We start from the raw sequence: 25,111 nt of genomic DNA, 5'->3' as shown, positions 1-25,111 counted from the left end.
ATGAGCAGGATAATAACAACCCTAGAGATCACAGAAAGTGGCTAGATTACTTGAGGAGAAAAGTTGCTGAGAAGCTGAAGTATTTTTAAGTCATATGGTCAGGTGTTACTAGCATTTATCAAATGAGACAATGATCCATTCTGAGAAAATGACTCCCACTTTACATAAAGGAAAATCAAAAAGCAAAAAGTTTCAGTGGCAGAGGCGGGACAAGGTACTCTAGACTCTGTTCTTCCCTGTTTCATGGTCCAGTGGCCATCAGACCTCCCAACAAAGTCAGGTGTAAAGATCTGTAGAGCTAATCACCCAGGAACGATCAACTTACCGGAAGTCCTGGCAGACCTGGTAGACCTGGTACTCCATCGTTGCCTGGTTTTCCTATTACACCAGGGAAGCCCTGGGAGCCAGAATCACCCCGATCCCCTGGCATTCCTGAGATTGTACTGAGAATTGGTTCCCCCTTCTTTCCTTTGGGTCCTGAAGGACCCGGAGACCCAACTAAGCCCTGACAAAGAGAGAAGAGGGAGGAGTCAGAAGGTGCAGACTTCATAGAATTCTGGCACTTAGCATTATGACTTAGAGCAGAACCTTGGCACTGTTATAGACACTGATTATGTTGTCATCTTGAATAACAGTTGCCCATTTATTTCTGCACCTTTTGTAAATTTTGAAATCTTTGAAGATGGAAACCTCACCTTAATTCCTATTTTATCTTCATGGGCCAGCACATTGCTAGGCAAAGGTAAACAATGTTGTGGAAGGAAGAAAGTGGGGAAAGAGAGAAGGGAAAATAGGTATGTTAAAGCAGAAAGGACTTTAAGAGACTCTATAGTTAGACTTCCTGTTGTAGATCAAAACCCCAAAACTTTGTTTTAATCCCACCTCTCTTGTATGCACTTTAGAAAAGTAATTGGGGGGATTGAAGGGCACTGGAAAGATTCCATTGCATCCTCAGGGTCAAAGTTTGGCAAGACTTACTGGAGCCCCTGCTGGGCCCTGTGCACCCCCAGAGCCTCGATCTCCTCTGGCTCCTTTAAGGCCTGGAAGGCCTATGAGACCCCGTGGACCAGGTGGGCCTGGTTCCCCGGGTGGTCCAGTGTTGGGAACACCACCGTCACAAGCACAGAAACCTGAGTCTCCTGGGAGAAAAAGACAACATAGAATGAAGTGGGTCATTTTGTTTTCTAAGAAGAATGAAGAATTGATAGTGGTTATTTGTGACTTGAACAACTCCATGGAGGCAATCTGAAGGCTTGCAGAGAACACACTCAAATAAACTTGGTTCACTCTCCAGCAGAGTATGTCTGTGTTAGTGGTTCAGATTTTGTTAGTCAGGGATGAGACTCAGCCATCAGTAAGTCTAAAGTATAGCCGTAGTTGAGAACCACTGACCTATACTAACCAGCGGAGAGTCTGGAATTCAAGCCGCTCAAAGATTTTTTTTTTTTACCAAAATGTCTTTTCACCTGACTTTTGTACACATGACACAAATGTGTACATATTTTTGTACACGTTGAGACAAATGCCAAATAAATAATGATAGGGATTTCAACAAAGCACCTTTGAAGAGGTATCAAGGAGTCACTAGCACTATGGTCCAACTCCCTATATCTTCCGTGCTTATTGTCTGGAAAATGAGAATTGGTGCCAACATCGGTGACCCTGAATTTCCTAAGATTCTGAAGGGCCCCTTCTTACTTTTAGAAAACTGATGATTCCTAAAACTCTTAAGAGAATAGTCTGTTCTTCAGATTAGTATTTCTTAAATGTGATCCTGTATCAGTCACCTGTGATGGTTGCTTATAAGGCAGCTTGCTGGGCCCTATCTCAGTCCTAATCACTCAGTCTCAGGAGGCCAGACCAAATAATCTAATTTTTAATAACCTCCCCTGGGTGATTCTCATGTATAATGAAGTTTGAGAATCCCTATCACTATTCCATACTTAGAGAAAATCTTTCAGCTCCATGGAAATACAGAATGGGGAGCATCAGAAATGTCCCTTTTTTAGGACTGTGAATGGTATCAAGAAATACACCAGCTTTGTAGTGAGTTAGGTAAGGGCCAAAATTAACATCTAAGTTAATTTAATGCCCTTTTCCATCAAATAGTTTGTCTGGGACCTGAATAGTAGAGAATAAGCTTTCAGGCATTTCTTAACCAGCCTCTATATACTTAGGTAACGACATTTTATGACAGAGCAATGAGAAAGGAGAGGAGTAAGTTAGAACTTCTCTGATTGAGCCTGAGGAAAGCAGTTTATTCCTAGAGATCTTGAATTACTGAACCCTAGGCCATCCCAAAACCCCTCTCCTGTCATTAGTTTCACTTCTTCCTCCACCCTGGCCTAGGCCACAACCATAATGAATTGACTTATTGAGCATCTTCCCCTCACAGTAAGTGATAGAAGGGGGAAATGACCCAAAGGCAGCTGCGGTCATTGATTGGTTCTCCAACACCAGTGGGGGCTAGGGTTGTTTTCCTGGAGCCAGTTGGGTTTTTCAGAGTCCCAGGTCTTGACCTGTTCAGAGCACTTTGCTTAAGGCTGAAGGTAGTAAGTGGCTTACATCCTTGGTCTTGCAAACTGGGAGGGGTAGCAGCATGCACTGGTTAACAGCCTGGGCTGCAGGTAGAGGAGAAAGAAAAAGAAGCCTGCGAACAACTTGGTCCTGTGTGACCTCCATTGCTAGCCTCAGTCTTAGAGACCCAAATATGGCACTTCTAACAATCCTAAAATCAAAGCCCCAAACAAGATCCACAATTGCTTCTGTTTAGGTTCCCCAGGCTGTTGGTTTTCTCATTCCCCATAAAGCCTTCTCTAAGGAGTTTGGAGGACCAAGAAACTCAAGGGGATAAAATCACCTTTTATTCCTTTGAGGCCTGGGTTTCCTTTTGGACCTTGTTCTCCTCGGAGACCAGGGAACCCTGGCTCTTTGTTGTGTAGAGTTTCGGCCTCAAATTCTGGACCTTTGGGTAAAAAAACAGATAAAGGATTAGCAACTTGTATAAGCCTGATGACTTCCCTAACTCACCACAGCAGCTCAATCACCAAGGCCCAAGTCCTTGAGGCTCAACAACCAGAGCAGAGACAAACAAATAAAATTCAAGACCGGGACCCCAAATCTGCAGCAAGGAGTCAACAGGACCTCTGTTGGTTCAATTCACTCTACTAATATTTATGGAATGTCCATTATGTTCCAGGCACTGTACTAGACAGCGGGGTTAGAGGAATGAACAAGGTAGCTTCTAAAACTCAGCAGTACCAATGTCTACCCCAGAAACCTCCCTTAGGACAAAAGAGGAAAGAGGTGCAAGCTGCAGTGGATATGGGCTTTAAGGTACAAAGAAACATTCTGGGCAGCATTTCCAGCTTTTCTCTCAGAATCTAGAATCTCACACTCAAGTAGGAGATCTAAGAAGGACAGGCCCTGTGTAGGCTTTTAGCAGCCACCTCAAGGGTCCAGGCTTGGCTTCTTTTTTTCTCAGTCTCTCAGCCCACCCCATTGGAGCCTTGTGGACCAGGGCAAGCTCAAAATAACCAATGCTGCTTCTTTAGGAGCTGAAAAAACAAACTTAAAGGCTGAGAACAGTGAAAGATGGAGTGGGAATGGGTACAAAACTTGGAAGGCATTAGGCCCTAGTTTGCTTGTTCCTTGATGGAGAACACTCTGCTGTTATCAATAACTGGTAGAGGCAGGGATCTGACTCAGGGACGATGGGGCCTTCATGGCTGCCCCTCTGCAATTATCATGTATCCTGGCTTAGCTGTTTCACCTGTGAGATGCCCCCTCAAAAATCATGACTGTTCTGCAGTCTGGATCACATCTGAGTCTTGAGACCAAAAGAGAAATGAGTAACTTACCAGGTGGGCCTGGTGGACCTGGTGGGCCTGGCAAACCATCTCTGCCAGGGAGGCCAGCTGCTCCAATTGTGGTACGGCCTGGGTTTCCTTGGTCCCCCTTCAGCCCTGGAAATCCCTGAGGCCCTAGGGCTCCTAGGACACCTGGAAAAATAAGCCCACACACAAATGCTCACTATATCACCCCACTCTCTGGAGTATTCCTATCTGTGGCATATGTTGGAAACAAATCCAAGGAAGAATTTAGGGAAGCATTTGCCCTTCTCTTGCATCAGAGTTAGAAGGATCCTTAGGGATCAATTAGCCTAATCTCTTGGGAAACTGAGACCCAAAGAAGAGAGGAAACATGATCAGGGGCCCAGCATTTCTCAGTGGCAAACCTGAGAAGAAAATCTGGGTCTCTAGCCTTTCACTTCTTGATTTTTTCCCAACTTGGTGCTGGGGCCAGCTGTACCATTTCCAGGTGACTGCTTTAAAACCATAGGTATCCTCACAGCAGCCCATCTCCAAGGAATTTAGAAACTGGTGACTTTAAAAGTAAAAGTTGAGCTTTATATCTGGGGCATCACTGCATCCCAGACTCTGGCCTGCCTTTTTCCACATGTCACTATAGAATGACATATGGATGTGATTAGTTCAAGAGTGTTACCCACAGGATCCTGGGACCATTCAGTACCTGGCTGAATCCTACAGCAAGGTTCTGGGTATAAATCTTCATCTGGGCTTTTGCTAGCCCCTCTTGGCAAGCATCAACTGGGATGGCATATCCACAGGAGGGTGACACAGCTCCAGCAACTCAACCCAGGACCCCTCTTGTTGCTGCAAACCTCAGTGACAGTCTAGGATTGCCTGTCCAGCTATGATACATTATTTAAGCCAAAAACAAAAGCTGCTCACCCAGCCCCCACATACGTTAGCTTTGGGCTGGCAGTCGGGAACCTACTGACTATAGTCTACCTCTTCTTTGACTTCGGCTAGGTGTGTGCCCCAACCCAGAGGTACAGAAGGGAATGCTAGGAACCACAGTGTATAGCGGACTGATCTGCGCAGGAGATGGGTTAGTTTTTTTTTTTTTTTTTTACCTGATAATGCTGGCAAGCCAGGGACACCAGACGGGCCACGCATGCCCTGGATGCCTTCATCTCCTTTAAGGCCTGGGAGGCCAGGTACACCAGGGTCTCCAGGATTACCTGGCATTGTAATGAAAGACAGCAGTAAATAAAGGCAGAGGAGGCCCACAGATGCTACAAAATGCCCAAGAAGAGGTGTAGGGAGCTGTCCTGGCATTAGAAGTGCCTTTCTTGCCCTTTCCAAGTCTCTCATGCTAATGGCCTCACATGATAATTGGTCTTCTGGAGCCAAGGGGCCTTCTGGAGCCAACATTAGTGTATTAAGAATTGGTCTGGCCACGGCCTGCCTTTCATGGTAAGCTCTGGTAAGTACTTCTTCTTCTACCACTAATCTGCTGTAATGCCTAAAATGTCTACCATTTGGATTAAGATGTTGAAGTCCACTATTTATGTTACACATATATGTTTCTTGTGAGTGGCACACAGGAAGCCACTGTCAAATATTAATACCAAACCGGGCATGGGCCTTAGAGGATGAGAGGAGAGAAATAAGTGGGAAGACCCATGGAAGAGTAACTACAGTAGAAGCCTTTGGTCAAACAAGAAGTAGCTGGAGATACTGGGCATCTCAATATTTGGAGAAGGTAAAGGGAAGAGTTGGGCACACACAATAACTAGGACAAGGAGAGATGAAGACAGATTTTCTAAGCATCATACTCTTGAGGGCTCTCAGTCACTTGCTTCCCTAACCAAAGGTACTTTTCCACTTCCTATGAAATTGTCAAGCTCAAGCATGCATAGAATCACCTACATGAGGCCCTGAGTATTCCATAGTATCAAACTGAAGTCAGCCCAGCTGGGGGGTGGTTATCCATCCTTCCCAAAGCATCGCCAGGAGAACCATTTTCACCAAATTCAGGCCCAGGCAGACCCAAATCCTAGGCTTAGTGGACTCAACACAAAAACAGGGTGCTGGGCTTGGCTTCTCTGCCCAAGAGATTGGAGTTAGCTTTATTACCCAAGTTCAGGAGCCATGAGGGGCTCTTGGGTGTGTCAAGTTTAGCAACAATCGAGTAACTAAGTATCCTTTAATAATTACGGGGGATATAGGATTTAACTTCCTGTCTTTATTTTCTACTCAAATTAATGAGAAGTTGCACCTGAGATCACAGCACCATCTATATCGATGAAAACATCTGGGCCTGGCAGGCCAATGTCACCCTTTTCACCCTGCAAAGATTAAGTACATTAAACACAAATGTTTCCATGTCCTTATTACCCAAGATCTATGTGCCATTAAAGCCCATCCCTAGGAAAATGAAAGGTTCTTCCTTCTATAACCCTGGATTTTCAGGGTCAACTAGTCCATAGGTTAATTTCAAAGTCCCATAAATTTAAGATGAAGGTGACACAAAGCAGGCCAGAGGCCTAACATTCAGTTGCAAACCTGTCAAGGACAGGGGATCCCAATTTTATTTTGCAACTCTACTCAAGGACAGTCTGCTCTGGGCCTTGACTGTACCTAAGTAGTGCTAAGGAGAGAACAGAGTTTTAACTTTTTTCCACTCTTAACAGGCCTGGGCCTCTACTACCATCACAACCCTTGTTAGTGGATGATGTCTGGCAGAGGAAATTAAAGGAGTTCTAATACTCCCCAAAGACAGACTTAGGTACTAAAAACACATACAGTGGCATATCCAGGGTGTGATGGTGGCAGTTATATGCCCCAGGTGTAGGCAAAAAGGGGATGCATTGTCTGTAGAGAATTTAAAACAATAATAAAACCAACAGTTGGTAATTCTAAGCAATATGAATAAAATTTTCCTCATCTGTGGAATGGACTTGCTGTCACCAGCCCCTGCCCCTTAGTTTACCACCGATCAAGTAGTATCTAAGAAATGCTCATTAGCAGCTTTGTGTATTCAAAGTAGGTTACATGCATTTCTTGAGAAAAAATTGAAACTTAAAAGGTCAAAATATTAAAAATACTTCATCTTATATACAGACATTTGTGGTAATTCACCCTTCTACCTACCAACCCTGGATTTTTCACTTCCCAACTTTACCTCAATTCCTTGGAATCCATTAAGCCCAGGAAATCCCAGGGTCCCTTTCTTGCCCTGTGACAGAAACATAGTTACCACTAAGTTGAAAGTATGAGAGCATAAGAGGGTCTGGTCTTTGGATTAAGCCAGGGCAAATGGCACAGGGATCTTGGATGACATTGCAGGGTATGTGTGGCTTCTATCTGACTCTGGAAGCTGTAAAATCTCCCAGAAGACAATATGGCAGTAAGTAGCCAATTTACATATTAGGAGGTACAAGGGCCACAAGGCTAGACACGGATACAAGCAGGCTGGCCTTGCTAGTCCCTGATAGCATGCCAAAGATGTATGACCACAGCATGGAATGGCAAGGCACTGAACTTGACACTGGATACCCATGTTCTTGAGTGAAAAGAAAAGAGGACAGTGGCTAAGATTATACCAAAAAAAAGGGAGATGAACAATTTGCATTATAAGTAATGTCTCCCTTTGGCCATGTTAAGTAAAGCAAGGGGGACTTTTAATTGGGATTTTATACACGAAGGCTTTAATGATATTAACCAAAATACCTGTTGCCCTGGAGGGCCTTGGACTCCTTCTGAACCCATGGGACCCTGTAAAGAAAATAGTTACACCTTAGAAAAATCAATAGGCTACCTAGAAAAAGCCACTAGACTTATATAACAAAGTTGTACAGCTGAGTTCAGGATTTAGCAGCTCCTAAAATCAGGTAAGCGAATGTTCCTAGACCTGGCTTAATGACTTTTTTTTTTTTTTTTTTTTTTTTGAGACAGAGTCTCACTCTGTTCCCCAGGCTGGAGTGCAGTGGTACATTCTTGGTTCACTGCAACCTCCGCCTCCAGGGTTCAAGCAATTCTCCTGCCTCAGCCCCCTGAGTAGCTGGGACTATAGGCATGCGTCACCACACTTGGCGAATTTTTGTATTTTCAGTAGAGACAGGGTTTCACCATGTTGGCCAGGCTGGCCAAACTCCTGACCTCAAGTCATCCACCCATCTCGGCCTCCCAAAGTGCTGGGATTACAGACGTGAGCCACCACGCCTGGCCTAATGACTTCTTTCTAAGCACTAATCCATCAGGCTAAATAGCCACATGGAGCATTTTTTAAGAGCCAAATAAATGGAAACAGTTTAAGTAGTAGGTGGAATTTGATAGAAGGGCTGGGTGGTATTATACTTAGTCTGCATTCGTTCCAAGTCAGGAGATCTTTAAATAGATTATGGGAGGGCCTCGTCTTCCACCTCAAATGCATTCTTTGTTGGTGATTATATGTATTTTCAAGACAAGGGAGGGGGAAAAGTAGAGAAAGAAATGGCAGGGTAATGGATAAATATGGCTAAATACTCAAAGGACTCTTACTTAATAAACTTCATAGTCAACTTAACAACACAATTCTCTAAAATGTTACTTCTTTGAGGCTAAGCTTGGCCCGCTGCTTCTAGCTCAAGACCTAAGTGCCCGAAGCTAGGAATCAGAGAGGCTAATAGTTATTTTTCCATTTCAAATGAGATTATTATTGGAAACTGTTGACTCCAAACATCACTCACTATGTTCTAGAACTTTCCAGGATTGTTTCTGTCCTATAAAGGTTGCACTTGGCCCTCTTTCTTCCATTCCTGTGCCACTTCTGTGCTCAATTCCCTCAGAATAGAATGGAATGAAAGCAAGGCAACACTCATATCATTCTTTAGCCCAGAAGACAATGATACATGACAGCAAGGAGATAAATAGCCTGAGGAGCCACCTAGAGTAGAGGGTGCCTCTTTCCTTTTCAAGAGAGTGATTCAATCAAGGGAATGGGGCTAAGAGAGAAAGAGGTCTTAGGAACTTGCCATTGGGTTGAGGAGAAACGAGAAGCTTAGGTGGCAATTAAGTTGCAAAACATGAAGAAGCAAACAGGAAAGAAAATGGACAAGGTGACTTGACAGACCCAGGCAAGTAATATTCCAGGTTCGTACCCTAGGTCCTGGCAAACCAGGGATTCCCTTTTCTCCCTTTTCTCCAGTAGTTCCAAGGCCCTAAATGAAAAAAGAAACCACAAGTTATAAAGTTTGTTTTCTCATTGGTCTCCTGGCTTCATCCAAACAAGGGGGCTATTTTAATTAAGCTCCATTCTCCCCTTAGGGAGGCTCACCATGCTGTCTCTTGTCACTGCCTGAGAAGCACGTAAGTTCTGAATATGAATTGGACCATTCATTCAAGGTCCCCCTTTGGTTCTAGAAGTAATGCCCCCCACCCCACCTACAACACTGTTCCATGTATTTATAGTATCATAGGCTAACAGCATAGAAATGATTAAATATCTAACCTTGCTGATTTTACAGATGAGGAAACCAATATCTGGATAAGTTAAAATTGAATGAGAAAGCCAGATCTTGTGTTTTTCATTCCGGGAACCTTTCCATTAGAACAGGCTGCCTTCTATCATTTAGGAACTTGATTATTTGACCTACAAATGGAGGATTATGCAAATTCTTGGGGGTTGATACTAGGGGGAAGAGCAAGAGCTTTTCCCCTTTGGTGACATAATAAGCACAACATTGTTTTCAGTGGGAAGAAGCATTTCTATCTAGGCATGGTCTGAAACCCTACAGCTCCTGTACTGGGACTATAGGGCTCTTGCCTGGCCCTAGAGATAGTCCAAAGGGGACTGTGAGATGGTCTCCAATCCCTCTTGCCCTGCTCATCGGAGGTGAGGATTTGTAGCCATGAATATGACTTGGAGATTCTCTAGGGAAAAGCAGGAACTCCAAGAAGCAGAGTGAGTAAGAAAGAACTTCCTCCCCTCTGGGTCCAAGGCAAATAAATGTCTGGGCCCCCAAGATACAGAAGAGTTCATTACTAAAGTGGACAAAGTTTTTCACAGAAAACTTAAATGAGGCCACTGCGCTGTTGTTCAAAATTGTACTTTTTGGAGCACAGATTTAGCAAACAACATTTTGGCTTATTGTGAACGTAAAGGAGGCAATGAAGGAAAGACACTAAATGTTGTGGAACATCTGTTGTCCCTTTAATGTGACCTGGCTCACCTGCTCAAATCCCATTTGTAGCTTTTTCTTCCTTTTACATACATACTCAGTGCGCTCCCATGAGTACTGAAAGCTGGTTGAGCACCCCTTGGCTTTCTGGGCCCAGGGTTTTTCATTTTTGTTTCCTTTTGGCTAGTCATGTTTTTGTTTTTTTAATGTGGGTTGTTTTCATTGTCTTTTTATTGGGAGGAGAGTGTGTGTGTGTGTGTAGGATCCAATTCAAAGCAGGCTTTGGTCCCGTACTTACCTGTTCTCTTTTCTGCATTTATATAACTGTGCATCAAATAGCTCAGCCTTCATGCTACATTAAACTTCTAATGTGAAAGGCTCGTGGGTTAAACTGAATGCAAACTTATTTAAAATATTAGTTTTTCTGCATCAAACCAAGGCATGCTGCGACTTGGTGGAATGTCTGTCGGCTTCTGAGGTCAAACACTTCAAGAAGCCTTCTCTCACCTGTCCATGAAATCTGTGGCGGCCCGTGCTGCCCCAAACTCTTAAAGTGCAAAGATTGGTTGCATATGAAAGTTTTATAAGCATGAGGCCTATATTACACTCTCTTTTATCTTTCTCCAAGGCCCATTACTACAGTCTGAACACATACAAGGTGGTCCAGTAAATATTTGTTGAACTGAATGGAATAATGACCTAGAGAACAAAACTGTTGCAAAGGGTGAAGGAAAGAATGTTCAGGAACCATCTTGTGCCCCCATCTGTCTTGCCCTCAGTTATAAATATAAGGGGGCCTTGTACTACTTCTCCAGAAAGCAGAAGAGTCTTGCTTTCTCAGAGGGCCTGAGAGCTTGTGCTATAGTGTGAACAAAAATAAATATGTTTAAAAAATGTAAAAAGGAAAACAAAGACAAATTTGTGTGTGGGGGTTAGAGCCAACAAAAGATAAATAGCTTGGCAAGACACTGGCTGTGCTGTAGGTTCAACTTGTCTCCAAGAATAGGGAGGCACTGTACAGGGACCCTGCTGAACAAGCTGTTCTAGCAAGATGCCCTGGGACTGGCCCCGTCACAGTCAGTCCTCCTCATGAGTAATCTTGCAAATGCTGCTCCCACACTCCTACTTACCCATGGCCTGGAAAGCCTCACTGGAGCTAGCTTAACTGTTTCCAGGCCTGCTCTCCTGGGCTCCGGATTCCTGATGCTTTTTGGTTCTGAGGAGGCTCAATTGAAGAACCCCACCTACCTAGTAGTTACTCCTACTCAATAGTTACTTCAGGATTTGCCAGTTTCTTCTCTTATCCCTCCCCTCATCTATTCCATTTTTGCCTTCCCCTGTGTTTGCTAGTCCCTTGGACAGAGGGCAAATGGATATACAATTCTCTCTGACGACCTCCATGGAAAGACCTGTGGCCTACAAGTGTGAGCGTGTTGCTCGAGACAACGGGATAAAATGTGTGAGGTGAGGACTGAGCCAGAAAATCAGGGATGTTTGGTCACTGCAGAGGGGCCAAGAGAAAGAAGGTGAGGGGCAAATCTCTCAGGTTGGGCACTTCGTCTCTTACAAAGATTTGGACTCATATAGGAAGAAAACAAATAGTTAAAAGGAACATTTTGAATTCCATAGAGATTTCTGTCTTCAGTGCTGCCTTGTTTCTCAGTAAGTGTGGATAATTGAAAGCTGATGTGAAGGCTTTGGATTTGAGAAGCACATTTCCTCTGAAAGGTCCAGAGTATCACAAATACATTACCACATTTCTCCTCATAACTTTTCTGTCATAAGGCATTCATATAAATTACCTATGAATGTTCCCATTAAACAGATAGAGATATTAGGACTGTGAAGGAGTTACCTGATTTGGCCAAGGTCACACTTTGAATCTGTGCCAAAGTGGGCTGAGAATTCTGGTTTCTTAATTCCCACCCTATGAAAACATGCTGTTCTATGTAAAGGGGTTATTTTCCAGCTTTGATGTCTTTACAATCAACTGGGGTTTCTATTTTTCAGCCCACACTCTGAAACACTGGAAATACTGAGCTTGAAATGGTACTGCAATTTATCATCCTGCATTGTCGTCAGTCTCTTTCTTTTACAGGACTAAAGGGAATGGGTTGAAATTGCAGCAGGGGAAATACTCTGGGTTCGGATGTGGAAGGGAAGGGGAGGGAGGCAGTGTGAGCCAGTGAAGCCAATAACACCGGAGGAGATCATAAAATCCTTTGTAGAGATTTAGAGACAAAAACCCCACCACGCCTGGGATTAGAACAAACTGGACTGTAGGGGGCAGTATGGTATGGGGAAAAAGCCATCAAATTGGCTAGAATTCAAGAAAGCTGAATTTCAATCTCAGCTCTGCTAATAACTAGCTGCGTGATTCTGGACAAATCTCTTCACCCGTTGAGGCTGTAGTTTCCTCATCAGTATAAGGGAGATAAGCCTGGCTCACCTTGCTTGCCTCACAGGGACAATGCCAGGTGGCTAGAATCTATGTGAAATGCTCTACAAAGAAGGTGAAAACCTTATTCCCAAACTCACTTGCAAAGTACTTTATATCTGTACTGTCCAATAGAAATATAATGTGAGCAACTATGTTATTTTCATTTTCCTAGTAGCCACATTAAAAAAGCAAAGTAAACAGAGATTCATTTAAATGATAAATTTTACTTAAACAAATATATAATAAATATTGTCATTTTAACATCAAAGTAAAAAATCTTATTGAGATATTCTAGATTTCTTTTCATACTATGTTTTTGAGATCTGGTGTGTAATTTACACTTACAGTACATCTGATTTCAGATCAGCCACATTTCAAGGGCTCAGTAGCCACACATGGCTGGTGGTTATCTTATTGAACAGGACAGCCTTATATTTTTTAAAGAAACTTTGCATACATTATTAGTTGTGTCTTAAAAGAGTAGATATATGCATGTTCTCACTCATATGTGGAAACTAAAAAAGTTTATCTCATGGAGGTAGAAAGTAAAATGAATGATACCAGAGGCTGGGAAGGGTGTGAGAGTGGGGTAGGGGGAGAGATGGAGAGAGGTTGGTTAATGGGTGCAAACATACAGTTAGACAGAATGAATAAGTTCTAGTGTTCGATAGTGGAGTAGGGGGACTATAGTTAACAACAATATACTGTATATTTCAAAGTAGCCAGAAGAGAGATTTAAAATGTCCCCAACACATAGAAATGATAAATGTTGTGGTCATGGATATCCTAAATACCCTGACTTCACCATTACACAGTCTGTGCATGTAACAAAATATCACACGCACCCTATAAAAATGTAGAAATATTTTCTACAAATAAAAAATATAAATATGACCATTGTCAAATTACAGATATAAAGAGAGGTTCAGTGACTTGCCAAAGTCCCAGAGCAGGGACTGGGTCTAAAGTTTGGGTGTTCTGTCTCCAACACTAGGGTTCTCTTCCTTTCCGGTTCATTAGATACAGAGGTGATTAAAATCAAGTGCATTGAACAGATGATTCTCCATGCCCCCTTTATTTCTATGGAGTAATAAGAATCATCATGGAAGGAACCTGTGCCACTGGCTCCACTGGCTCTGCTTTCTGGCCACCCAGAGAGACCCAAACTATTTCAAAGTACTGTAGGGAGGGAATGGAATCATCTATCCCCATTGGCCCAGCAAGGACAGGCAGGCCTAGTCATCTTTGATTCATCTATTTTCCACCTGATCTCTATTCCCAATCCATGAAAATCTTGTCAGCTCTTTCAAAACATATCTTGTGATTTAAAAGACACATTAAACAAATGTAATGCATTGTTCTTGTCTGGCTTTTCATTCAAACAAGGCAACTGTAAAAAAATATATATACCTATAAGACAATCAAAAATTTGAATTCTGCCTTTTTAACTGATATTAATCGCTGATCACAAATTACTGATGATGATACTGTCACTATGTCTTAAAAAGCCCTTACCTTTTAAATATTCAGAGGTATTTGTGATGAAATGATATGTCTATTATTTGCTTTGGATTGGCCATAAGTTGCTAATTATTGAAACTCTGTGATGGGTACATGAGGGATCATTATGACATTCTCTCTGCTTTTGTAAATGTTTGAAATGTTCCCTAATAACAAGTTTGAACATTTTTACATTTTGAATCTATCCACTTATTTCCAAGTCCATTGCTGTCACTATAGTCCAAGTCACCACCACTATCTCTTGCCTGGACTACTGCCATACCCTCTGTGTTTGCTCTTCCACCCTTCCCATTCCCTCTCCCCTTCCTCCCACAGCCACAGTGATCTTAAAAATACAAGTCAGAGCCTTTGAATGGCTTCCCATTACATTAAAAATAAAAAACTGCATTGACCTATGAAGGTAGCGAAGATCTGGTTCTGACTTCTCTGTCTGGAATTATTGGCCTTGCTTACTCTGTTCCACTTACTCACCTTCTTACTGTTCCTCAAAAGTACTGAGGCTTTCTTAACCTCAAGGTCTTCGCACTTACGGTTCCCTCAGCCTTAAACCCTCTTTCTGATCTTCACAAGACGTGCTCCCTCATAATATGCAGGCCTTACCTCATACATCACTTCCTCAGAAAGGCCCTTCTTGACTGTTGTGTCCCAAGTAGACCACCCTGTTCCCCATCCACACTTCATCACTTTACCCTTCTTTAATCTTTTATATATCGCCAGTATATGAACTTGTTATAGATTTATCTGTTTGCTGGTTTCTTGTTTGTTTTTTCCCTCACTCCTCCATTAGAATGTAATCTCAAGGACAGGGACTTTTACTTAGTTACTGTTGTAACCTCCAAGTCCAGCAGAATGCCTGGCACATAGGGACCCTCTAAAGGTAACTGATGAGTGTAAGAATCTAAGCTAGAAAGGCAGATATGAAAGTGAAGGTAGGATTACTAAGATTAGCTACCATTAACTGAATAATAAGTGCTAGACATGTAGTAAGCCCTTTTCATGCATATTATCTCATTTAATCCTCATAACCACCCTAACATTCTCCCCTTTTTTGTAGGTTAGGAAACTGAGGCTCAGAAAAGTTAAGAAACTTGTCCAGGTTCACATAGTTAGAAACTGGCAAAATCAGAAGTCAGGCCTAGGTCTGTTTTAACTATGGAGCTTGAGCTAATAACCTCTAAGTTACACAGCCTCATGGAGAACCATGCTTATGTCTCCATGTGTTTAAGAAACAAGAACATCTCCTTAAATGCCTTCTAATAATAAAGATGGTGGCATTCTCTACAATATCCATGGGAAGAAGTCTTTCTGTTAGCCTTCTATTGCTACAGCTTTTGTCCAATCAGACCCTTGAATACATGTTGATCAAATAGAGAGACTTACCGGGAAGCCTGGAGGGCCACTTATGCCTGGAAAACCCTTAGGCCCTGGTTCACCCTGGAAAATCAGCCAAAGGTTAGTAAGTAGCATCAGGAAGCAGCGAACACACAGGAGGATGGCTCTCTGCAAGTACTTGGACTGAGGAGTGGGGAACCAATGAGGTATCAAGATTAGGGCAGCAGAGAGTGGTGCAGATTCCCCAGGCTCCCTAACTAGTAGCTGTACCAGGATGTCTTAGTTCATGGAGCTCTTTGCTGTGGGAGAAGGATTATGGACCATAACTGTCTAAAACAGAATGTCAAATACTGAGGCTAATTGGGAGGCAGAAAGGATGATTGTCTGTTTTCTTTCTAGTGGAAGAAGCTATTCAGTACAATTTCCTATAGAAAATTATAGGCAGCAGAGAAATCCATAGTCTTGGGAAAAGGGTAACAATTACAATTTGGATAGAGACACATAACAATTTGATCTGTCATTCTTTGATATGTGAATTTATCTATACGTGCCATGGAAAAGCTCCTTAAGTTTTGGGAATGATTGAGGAAGCAGACAATCTCTTTCATGCTGCCAGACCATTCCCAAATCAACAACTAGTTCCTATAAACCCGGAGGGGCTTGGAGTTGTTGCTTCCACAAAGACAAATTTAAAGAAAGGAGACTAAACACATTTCCCTGCCTAGGCCCCTTGGCCATGGGAACAGAATCACAAAGCTTAAAGGAACCCTGGCAGGAAATGCAAGTTACTGGAAGATCTCTGCACACCTTAACAGTACACAACCATTCAATTACAACCATGTAGGTAGTATACAGTGACTCACATAAAAATACAGATCATAAAATATTTCAGTTAAACAAGTCTATAGCGTAAGCCTTGGTAGTTCAAATCAGGTAAATTAGGGCATCTCTTGTCACCACTTGGTGACAGTATATCCTATTTTCAGGGTCAAGTTTTAAGAGCAAATAACTTCTTTAAAAAGATAATTTAAGAGCAACCATTCATACCCTATGTGTTCTGTCACAGTACTTTGGGGACATCATAAGTATTGAGAGGGTTGGGAGTTAGGAGGAAAAACACAACTATTTAATGTTTAAGTTATTCAGTATATCAAAAATTGAATCTGCAACACTAAAACAGAGAAAATAGCGCTTAAATGAATACTCAGATGTCCAGGTACACTCCTACCTACACACCAAGAAACCTACTCCGTCTTTTAAGAAAGCTTTTCATAAGAGTCAAAACAAAGAAGCCTTTTTACTCTCACTTCTAAACAAAAATCCATTACCCAGAACCCTCTATTCTTCCAGTATTGTCTGGTTATTAAAGTTCTTATAATTATAGGAAAAAGTTTATTAATTTTTCCTATTCTCAAATGTTCACTACCTTGGATCCTTTCTTCCCTTTGGGGAATCCCATGAATTCCAGCTCTCCAGTAGATGGTGGAGGTCCTGCTGGGCCAGGGAGGCCAACATCCCCCTGTAAGATCAAATGGAACATTAAGCAAAGTGAAAATCACACCGACCATTTTTCTAGAGGGAGGGGTTATCCTCTGGATGTAACTCACAAATAAACTGTCTCTTACTTTGGCCTCTTCACCCTCATGCCAATGAGAAAACAAAACTCTCATTGCCAAAGGGTGAGAAGAATTATAAGCCTGACCAATGAATTTCATACCAGCACTGCAGAGGGAAGAGCAAGATGGATAGAAGGAAACTTTAAGTTCATGGTTGGTATGAAAGGATGTTTAGAAGAGAGTAAAAAAGGAATCAGAACAAGGTGAATGACTACCTCTTGGCAACAATGACCCGACTCTAAGTGTTCTAATCCTTGCGAAGAGCACAAGCAGAGGCAATGACGTCCACGTTAGAACATTGGAGGCAAGAGTTGTTCCTTCAGAAGGCAGTACAATTGTGAGAGAAGGGTGGGAATGGCAAGTTCTCAGCCTCGCTTGAGGCTCTGAAATCACAATGCAATTTGTAAAGAGAGAAATGAGAGAAGGAGGGAAATAAAAGAGAATGGTGAAAGAGAAGTTAAAGAAGAGAGATAGAGGAGAGAGAGAGAGACAGAGAGAGAGAGAAGGACGAAAAGGAAAAGGAGGAGGAAGTGGAGGACGGTGAGGAGGAGAAAGGGTAGAGAGAAGAGGGGAATCAGAGACAAGGAAAGAGAAGGGAACAGAATACACAAAACACCAAGGAAAGACCCAGATGGAAGGAAGAGAAAGAATCTATTTCAAGGGAATATGTTTGTAAGACATACACCTTTCACAGGTAGGAAGCAGGGGAATAACAATATCTTGAAGGGAAAAGGACCACAATAGCCCATGTGTGGCATGTATACATGCAGCCCTCAAGAGATCCCACCAGAGGATCTAAATGCTCATTTCCCAAGGCGAAAAAACAAATCCTCTTACACAAGCAGGCACATGTGTGTAATCAGACACATTTCTTGCAGCATATGGAATGCAGATTGTATTTTTTAAAAGCTATTTACCTTGACTCCTTTCTCTCCTTGAAAACCTAGCCCCATATTCCCCTAGGGAATAGGGATACAGGGAGGAAAAACAAAATCAATTACTAAATAAGCTCTGGGAACTTAAATTGGAATGCAATCTTTTTTACCAGAAAGTAGGGTTAACCAAACCAGTATCTCTCTGGGAAATCCAGAGTACTTAGGAGTAGGAAGCAAAATTCCCCAAGACAAAGTATACTTACATCAGGACCAGGAGGACCAGGAGGCCCTGGAGGACCCTAGATTTTTTAAAAAATCAGAAAAATAAGAAAGAAAAGAGTTAGCACTTGTTAGTTTCTGTCAAAAGAATTGTTGAGAGCCACTCCCCAGTAACTTAGTCCTCTTTCCTGCTTTGGCATAGTAGATTATAACTGTCTTTCCTGTGGTTCCCTGTTATCTACTTTGAAATCCCCCAAATTGACCTGGTAATCCCATTAATGCTAAGGTAGTGAAGACTTCATGTGTCATTCCTCCCAACAGGCCAGAAATTTTAAAATGATGACCTTTGGTGAAACTAAGCCAAAGTACTGAGTAGTGGGATTTCTTGCACTGGAGAGAACAATCTGGGGACACAGCTTTCCTAGAACCACATAGATGACTGGCTATGCTCTTCCTCTACCAGTGATGATAAACAGGTTTTGTGTCAGAAAAATAGGTAGGTAGGTAGAGCTGCCCAAGATGCAGTGTTAGGAAGGAATCTGAAGCTTCTTCAGTGTTCAGGGTGGGTGATAGTGATGGTAGTATGATTAATTGCAATATTTGTCATGAGTGAGGAAATGGAAGGTGGCAATAAATGTGTCAGGGATCTGCCATCCCTGGGCTATACTTCGGGTTGAGCTACGGTGGGAGGCTTTAGAAACACAGATTGGATGGTCAGAGAGACTCTGATAAATAACTCCAATAGCTCCTGGCAAGAGCACGCTTTACTTTAACCCTCCAAGAATGGAGGTTGCCCTTGATCACCAGGAGGACCTAAATTACACAGGCTTACATTGAATCCATAGTATGGTAGGGAAAACAGTCATGTGAATACTGTGATCACACACTAAGCTTAAATTGATCTTACTTGTAATCCTGGTGGTCCTGCAGGTCCTACAGCTCCAGGAGATCCGGGTGCTCCTTGTGGGCCCTAGAGAGGCAAGTTTTTACCAAGTTCAAAAAGCAAGGCAGTTTTCTAAGAAAAAGGAAAATATGTATGTCCACGAGAACTCTACAAGAATGTTCATAGCAACTTTATTCATAATAGTCAAAAATTGGAAATGTTCCAGTTGTCCAATGATACAAGGATAAACTCTGATAGATTCAAACAGTGGAATAAATGCCTACAATAAAAAGTAGCAAATTACTGATATATGAAACAATGTGGATGAATCTCAAAATCACTGTGTTAAGTGAAAGAAGCCAGACCCAAAAGGCTAGAGGTTATATTATTCCCTTTACCTGAAGTTCTAGGACTGGCATAATAGAGAAAAATCAGGATTGTGGTTGCCTTTGGAGTGAATTGGGACAGAGATTGACAGAGAAGGAGCAGGAGGGAACTTTCCGAGTTGATAGTAATTTTCTATACCTGAATAGAGGTTTGGATTGCATACAAGTATGCATTTGTCAAAACTCAGCAAACATGCACCTAAGATTTATGTGTTTCACTGTATGTAAATTTTGTATAAAGAGAAAAAACTGCAAACAAATATTGAAGTCTAATTAAAGATAGGCATGCTATAGGATTTAGGAGTAAGTGAACTCTTGTCTACCATTTACTTTGAAATTCATTAAAAATAGGATGGATTAAACACCACATGTTCTCATTTATAAGTGGGAGCTGAACAATGAGAACTCATGGACACAGGGAGGGGAACAACACACACTGAGGCCTGTCGGGGGGTGGGGTAGGGGGAGGGACAGCATCAGGAAAAATAGCTAATGCATGCTGGGATTAAAACCTAGGTGACAGGTTGATAGGTTCAGCAAACCACCATGGCACACGTTTACCTATGTAACAAACCTACATGTCCTGTGAACTTAAAATAAAAATTAAAAAATAGGATGGATTGATGGACAGATAGAGGGATGGATAGATGGATAGAAGGATAAAGCAAGTACAGTTGGCCCTCTGTATCTGTGGGTTCCACATCTGTGGATTCAACCAACTATTGATTGAAAATATCTTTTTTTTAAAAAAGGATGGTTGCATCTGTATGGAACACATGCAAACTCTTTTTTGTCACAATTCCCTAAACAATACAGTATAACAACTTTTTGTATACCATTTACATTGTATTAGGTATTATAAGTGATTTAGAGATGATTAAAAGTATAGGGGAGGATGTGTATAGGTTATAGGCAAACATGACACCATTTTATATAAGGGATTTGTGCATTCATGGATTTGGGTATCCATGAGAGGTCCTGAATCCAATCTCCCATGGATACCAAGGGATGATGTATAGTAAAATATTAATGGTATGCATGTTCATTGCAAAATTCACTCTTCTTTGCTGTATATTTGAAATTTTTCCTATTAGAATGTTATAATAAAACAAACACTTTTTTAAAAAAGCAAAAGAGTTATATTAATATCAGGTAAAGTAGGCTTTGAGACAAATAATATTACCAGAGATAAAGAAGCATGTTTCAAAATGATAAAATTAGTCAATTTATCAAGAAGACATAACAATCTTAGATGCCTATGCACATAATAGCAGAGCTTCAAAATACATGAAGCAAAAACTAACAGAACTTCAAGTAGAAACAGTCAAATCTGCAGTTACCGTTGGACATCTTAACATCCCTCCTTCCATAATGAACAGAAACACTAGACAAAAATATCAGTCAGGACATAGAAGATCCAAACAATATTATCCATTACCTTGACCTGATGGATAATTTTAAGATCATTATACCCAACAACAGCTGAATACATATTCTGTTCAAGAGCATATGGAACATTCACCAAGATAGACCATATGCTGGACCATAAAACAAACCTTGACAAATTTAAAAGAACTTAAATAACACAAAGTGTTCACTCTAATTGCAATAAAATAAAACTAGAAATCAATAATAGAAAGATATCTGGAAAGCTACTAAATATTTGGACATGAAGCAACACACTTTTAAATATTCCATGGGTCAAAGAAAAAATCATAAGGGAACTTAGAAAATTTTTGAATCGAATAACAACAATGTTAAACATAAGACAGTGAAATCGCAAGAGAAAAATGATCTGGTGAAATGCAAGGGTCCATTTCCAATGGTGGAGCAGGAATAAGTTGACATGGGCCTGGATAAGGGGTGGAGAGGGTAACAGAGGTTGGAACTCAGACAGGAGGAAGAGAAAGGAGGAGTTCAAAGGGCCTCCAGAAATAAATGACAGTCTGAACATTGTTTTGAAAATAACTAGCCATCTGTGATCACCTTGCTGATCACAAATACCTTATTCAGCCACCAAACGCCCTCTCCCCAAAGTGAAGCAGTTTGTATATCATGCCTGTGTATGTGGACAAACATTGCACCTTTGTGGACAGGAAAACAAGTACCTAAGAGAAGCTATGCAGCAAGTACAGTGGAGGTTGTTCTGTAAATGTAATGAATACACTGTGTAAGCCAATTGTTTTGCCCTAGGGAATATGTATGGCCTTGGTCCTTATTCATCTCTGTTTTTGTGTGTGCTTGCACACATCCCATTTTTTTTTGCCTACTTTTTTCCCACGAAACTCTGTAACTCTCTATTTAGAAAGTCTTCCACTGCCAGCTAAACACCATTCACACTTCTCACAAGCTACCTTCTGTCTCTTAGACATAAAGACTCACATGACATATCCTTAAGTGAATGGCATCTCTTCCTCTAAGTTGCTGTGGAATTCTTATGCCACATTCCTACTAGTTTTTCCCACCCTTGGGGGCAGAGACTGTCTACATTGTCTCAGAGATTACTCATAGCACTTCGCTAATAGTTAGGTGCTCAATATCAGTTGAGGACTGAAAAAAGAGAGGACTGAAGAAAGAAACAGTGGATACAGGAAAGGGAAAGAAAAAAGAAGGAAAGAAGCATTTTTTTCTTAAGTTGTTTAAAAAAAAAAAGTGATGGCAATGTGGAATCTTAAAGAAAAATAAAGCTCTTATTAACATAACTCACAGCCTTACATAGACTCACTATTATCAAGAGTCCCTAGAAGGAATTTCTGTGTAGAATACCTTTTAAAGCAATGTGCTCTACTTCTTTTGATTTACCCACAGCACTCGACACACAGAAAACATTTAGTAAATGCTTCCTGAATGAAAGGCAAAATACTAGGGGAAGGTACATCCCAGTGAATACATAAGTCTCTGGCCTAAAGTCTGAAAGCCTGCTTGTCATGCAACTTGACAGTGTACAATTCATCCTCTCAGTGCTTTCTCATTTGGAAAATGTCAATACTGTGACCCATTCGATTTCAACTGTCTAGATTTTCCTTGAGGTCTACAAAGACCTTAGAACATCATAGAGGAGAATTAAAATGCACCATTAGTGATAGTCAACACTGAGAGCTCAACACATAAATAATAACTTACAGTGATTCCATCCAGTCCAGGCAGCCCAGGATCCCCCTGAGAAACAAAGGCAGGACACTGAAGAGTTCAATAAATTAAGCCTGCAATATTTCAGATAATTAACCTAACATTCATAGGGACAAAAACACATCTCTGAACCTTGGGCCTCCTCTGTCAAAGTCTTGTGTTTTAAATAATGTATGAATTGGACATACTGGACTGTTTAGATTGTTTACTTTTTTCTGTAAGAAAAATCTGGACTGTAGAAGACACATATTATAGCCTTGGCTGAACAGGATTTCACATTTTACTTGGATTAATTAATTTTCACCTTTGCTAGGAACTTAACAATTAGAGACTACTTCTGTAGGCTGGTGATTTTCCTACTCCTTTTGGAGGAAAGCAAAGCTACCTTCCCGTGTGCCTTCATCCCCAAAGATTCTGTGCCCATGTGTATACAATGCAAATCAGGCATTTCAAGGGAAAATCAACAGAGCATACAGTCTCTGATTACGTTTTAATTACTTTGCTGCATCTTTAGTTACTGCATGAATCAGTAATATAACCATCTTGTGAAAATTGTTGTGTTCCACTGGATCCAGGGTCTCTGATTTTTGGCAAAACCATTTAATCAATGTTTTCTAAGACAATGACCAAATTTTGACACCTGCTAGTCTTACTCCACTTGGCTTACAGTAAAAAATCAGCTCTCTGTTGCATGGAAAGAGCACTGCCTGAGTTTTAGCTCTTTGGTGAACTGGCTTTGAGCAAGTCACATAGCCTCAGTACACCTCAGTTCTTCTATCTGTAAAATGAGCGATACCAATACAAGTCTGACAATCATGAGGTCCTTTCCAACTCAAACATTCTATTATGGCATCTATAGTTAGAAGCCCATACCCTAAATCTTGTCTGGCTCTCCAGCCACCCACCCCCATCACTGCCTTCCAAAGTGATTGCCAATGTTCCAGGCTCTATGCACTAATGGAAGACAGAAAAGTGCCATCAATTAGCTGAGTGAGCTTGGTGCATCTTCTCCTCAGATGTTGGGCACATAAACTTTCGTTTGCTACCAGGGAAATGATGGACTCCTGTCCTGCTCTGCAAGGAAATAGGGCCAAACATTTGAAGCCAGGGTTTACTTAGGACCCACAGGATATCAGGCAATACAGTCACAAGAACACAGAAGGTTCTTGTCAATTCTGGAAAGAGATGAAAGTATCCAGCCAGCTGCAGGGCTGATGGGCAATTTTTGCAGACATCCAGGTGCCCAGCTAGGGTGATGGGTTGGTGTGAAGCAACAGAGAAGGGCAGAACCAGGATCTTTGGCTAATGGCCATGTTGAGATGGGCAGAGATATACATGGCTTCAAACCAAGGTATACAGACAAGGATTCTACAGTAGACAAAAGGTATCTGCCTGAAGGAAATGTCTTGGTTTGTGAAATAAAATGATACCCATGCAAACTGTTTGTTTGCTGATCTGTCTCCTATTTTTGGTCTAGATCCTGCAGAGCAAATCTCTTTGACAGTATAGTTGCAAACATTTATGTCAATGTTTCCACCACAAAAAGCTCCAGATCCTTTTAAATCCATCTTGGTCTGCTCCTTAAATAGAGACACAGATGCTAGTTCTGGAAATGTTTTCACTGGAGGTGGGGCCCAATGCTGGGGAACCCAGCTTATAGCCTACTCAGCTACCTGCCTTGCAGGCTCTTACCTTCATTCCTTTGAAACTACCTGGAGCAAGGACAGGGTCACCTTTTGATCCTTTCTGACCAGGAAGCCCCTGAGTAAAATAGTTAAAAAAATTGAAGAAATACACACACTTATAGTCTTTTTAATTGCATTATCTGATCAGATAAAGGATGGGACAGCAAGAGCCTAAAACCATGTCACTTTTTCTGTGGCAAAATTGGCTGTACTAAGGGGCAAAACACGTTCCTTGACCAGGTGCTCTGATTCAGAGCTGTATGCCCTCCCAATCCCCAAGCCAGAAGTCTGTAAAGGGAAGGGGTTTGAATGGGTCTGAAATGTGTTAAAGTCAGATCCTTTACATCTATTCAGAGTACTGATCTGAACAACCACAAATAACTCATATAATGGAGAGTTCACTGCTTCACCCCTCACAGGTATAGGTCACTGACAGAACCTTTGTCTAGGACAGAGGTTAGTAAAATTTCATGAAAAGAACCAGACAGTAAATAATTTAGGCTTTTTGGGTCACATCTAAACTCTGTTTTACACTCTTCTTCTTCTTTCTTTCTTTCTTTTTATTTTATTTTATTTTTTTAAAAAGCAGGCCACAAGCCAAAGGCCATGTGGGCCAGTTTGTAGACCTCCGGTCTAAAAGATATCTACAAAAATACCTTCAGCCTGTACTTCTACCACACAACTTCAGATTCAAAGCCTGTCTAAGAGGCTGGTGTATCTTACTGCTAACATGAAAAATGGTTCAAAGTACACAATTCCAATCTTTCAACTAGATTTTTTGCTGTCTTAGTGCAGATGCTGGCTAATATCTGCTAGAGTTTGTACACCTGGGGATAATCAATGTCCCTACACCTAAGGGAAGTCAGGATTTGTATTTGGGGTAGGGCTAAGCTTTGTGGACTGAAGCATTTATTGATTGATTGATTCCTTCAGCACAAGGATTATTGGTGTAATAAAACAATAACACGATCCCAGAAGCAGAAATCGGTTTTTTTTCCTAACACTGCCTGTTTCACCTTATTCTTGTGGCCACTACTCTCCTGAAAGAAGCTTCA

At 41.5% G+C, this 25,111-nt stretch overlaps 1 protein-coding gene across 5 annotated transcripts in view; it reads right to left on the bottom strand.

Moving 5' to 3' along the window:
• Positions 1 to 25,111, bottom strand: part of COL4A6 (collagen, type IV, alpha 6) — a 287,485-nt gene that overhangs the window by 32,291 nt on the left and 230,083 nt on the right. For all 5 annotated transcript variants that reach the window (XM_011982419.1, XM_011982428.1, XM_011982437.1 and 2 more), the window contains exons 7-22: positions 24,064 to 24,132; positions 22,366 to 22,401; positions 18,881 to 18,943; positions 18,018 to 18,053; positions 17,797 to 17,838; positions 16,690 to 16,782; positions 15,312 to 15,365; positions 8,951 to 9,010; positions 7,542 to 7,586; positions 6,994 to 7,047; positions 6,088 to 6,157; positions 4,940 to 5,047; positions 3,861 to 4,001; positions 2,861 to 2,965; positions 979 to 1,139; positions 326 to 505 (exon numbers count right to left, since the gene is read on the bottom strand). In XM_011982419.1, coding sequence (XP_011837809.1) covers positions 326 to 505; positions 979 to 1,139; positions 2,861 to 2,965; positions 3,861 to 4,001; positions 4,940 to 5,047; positions 6,088 to 6,157; positions 6,994 to 7,047; positions 7,542 to 7,586; positions 8,951 to 9,010; positions 15,312 to 15,365; positions 16,690 to 16,782; positions 17,797 to 17,838; positions 18,018 to 18,053; positions 18,881 to 18,943; positions 22,366 to 22,401; positions 24,064 to 24,132 — 1,317 coding nt within the window. The remainder of the gene's footprint in view (positions 1 to 325; positions 506 to 978; positions 1,140 to 2,860; positions 2,966 to 3,860; positions 4,002 to 4,939; positions 5,048 to 6,087; positions 6,158 to 6,993; positions 7,048 to 7,541; positions 7,587 to 8,950; positions 9,011 to 15,311; positions 15,366 to 16,689; positions 16,783 to 17,796; positions 17,839 to 18,017; positions 18,054 to 18,880; positions 18,944 to 22,365; positions 22,402 to 24,063; positions 24,133 to 25,111) is intronic.

Source organism: Mandrillus leucophaeus, unplaced genomic scaffold (genome assembly GCF_000951045.1).
Source record: "Mandrillus leucophaeus isolate KB7577 unplaced genomic scaffold, Mleu.le_1.0 Scaffold1055, whole genome shotgun sequence".
Taxonomy (NCBI): Eukaryota; Metazoa; Chordata; class Mammalia; order Primates; family Cercopithecidae; genus Mandrillus; species Mandrillus leucophaeus.
The sequence above is the reverse complement of the archived record's forward strand: the minus strand, read 5'-3'. Positions and strand labels throughout refer to the sequence as shown.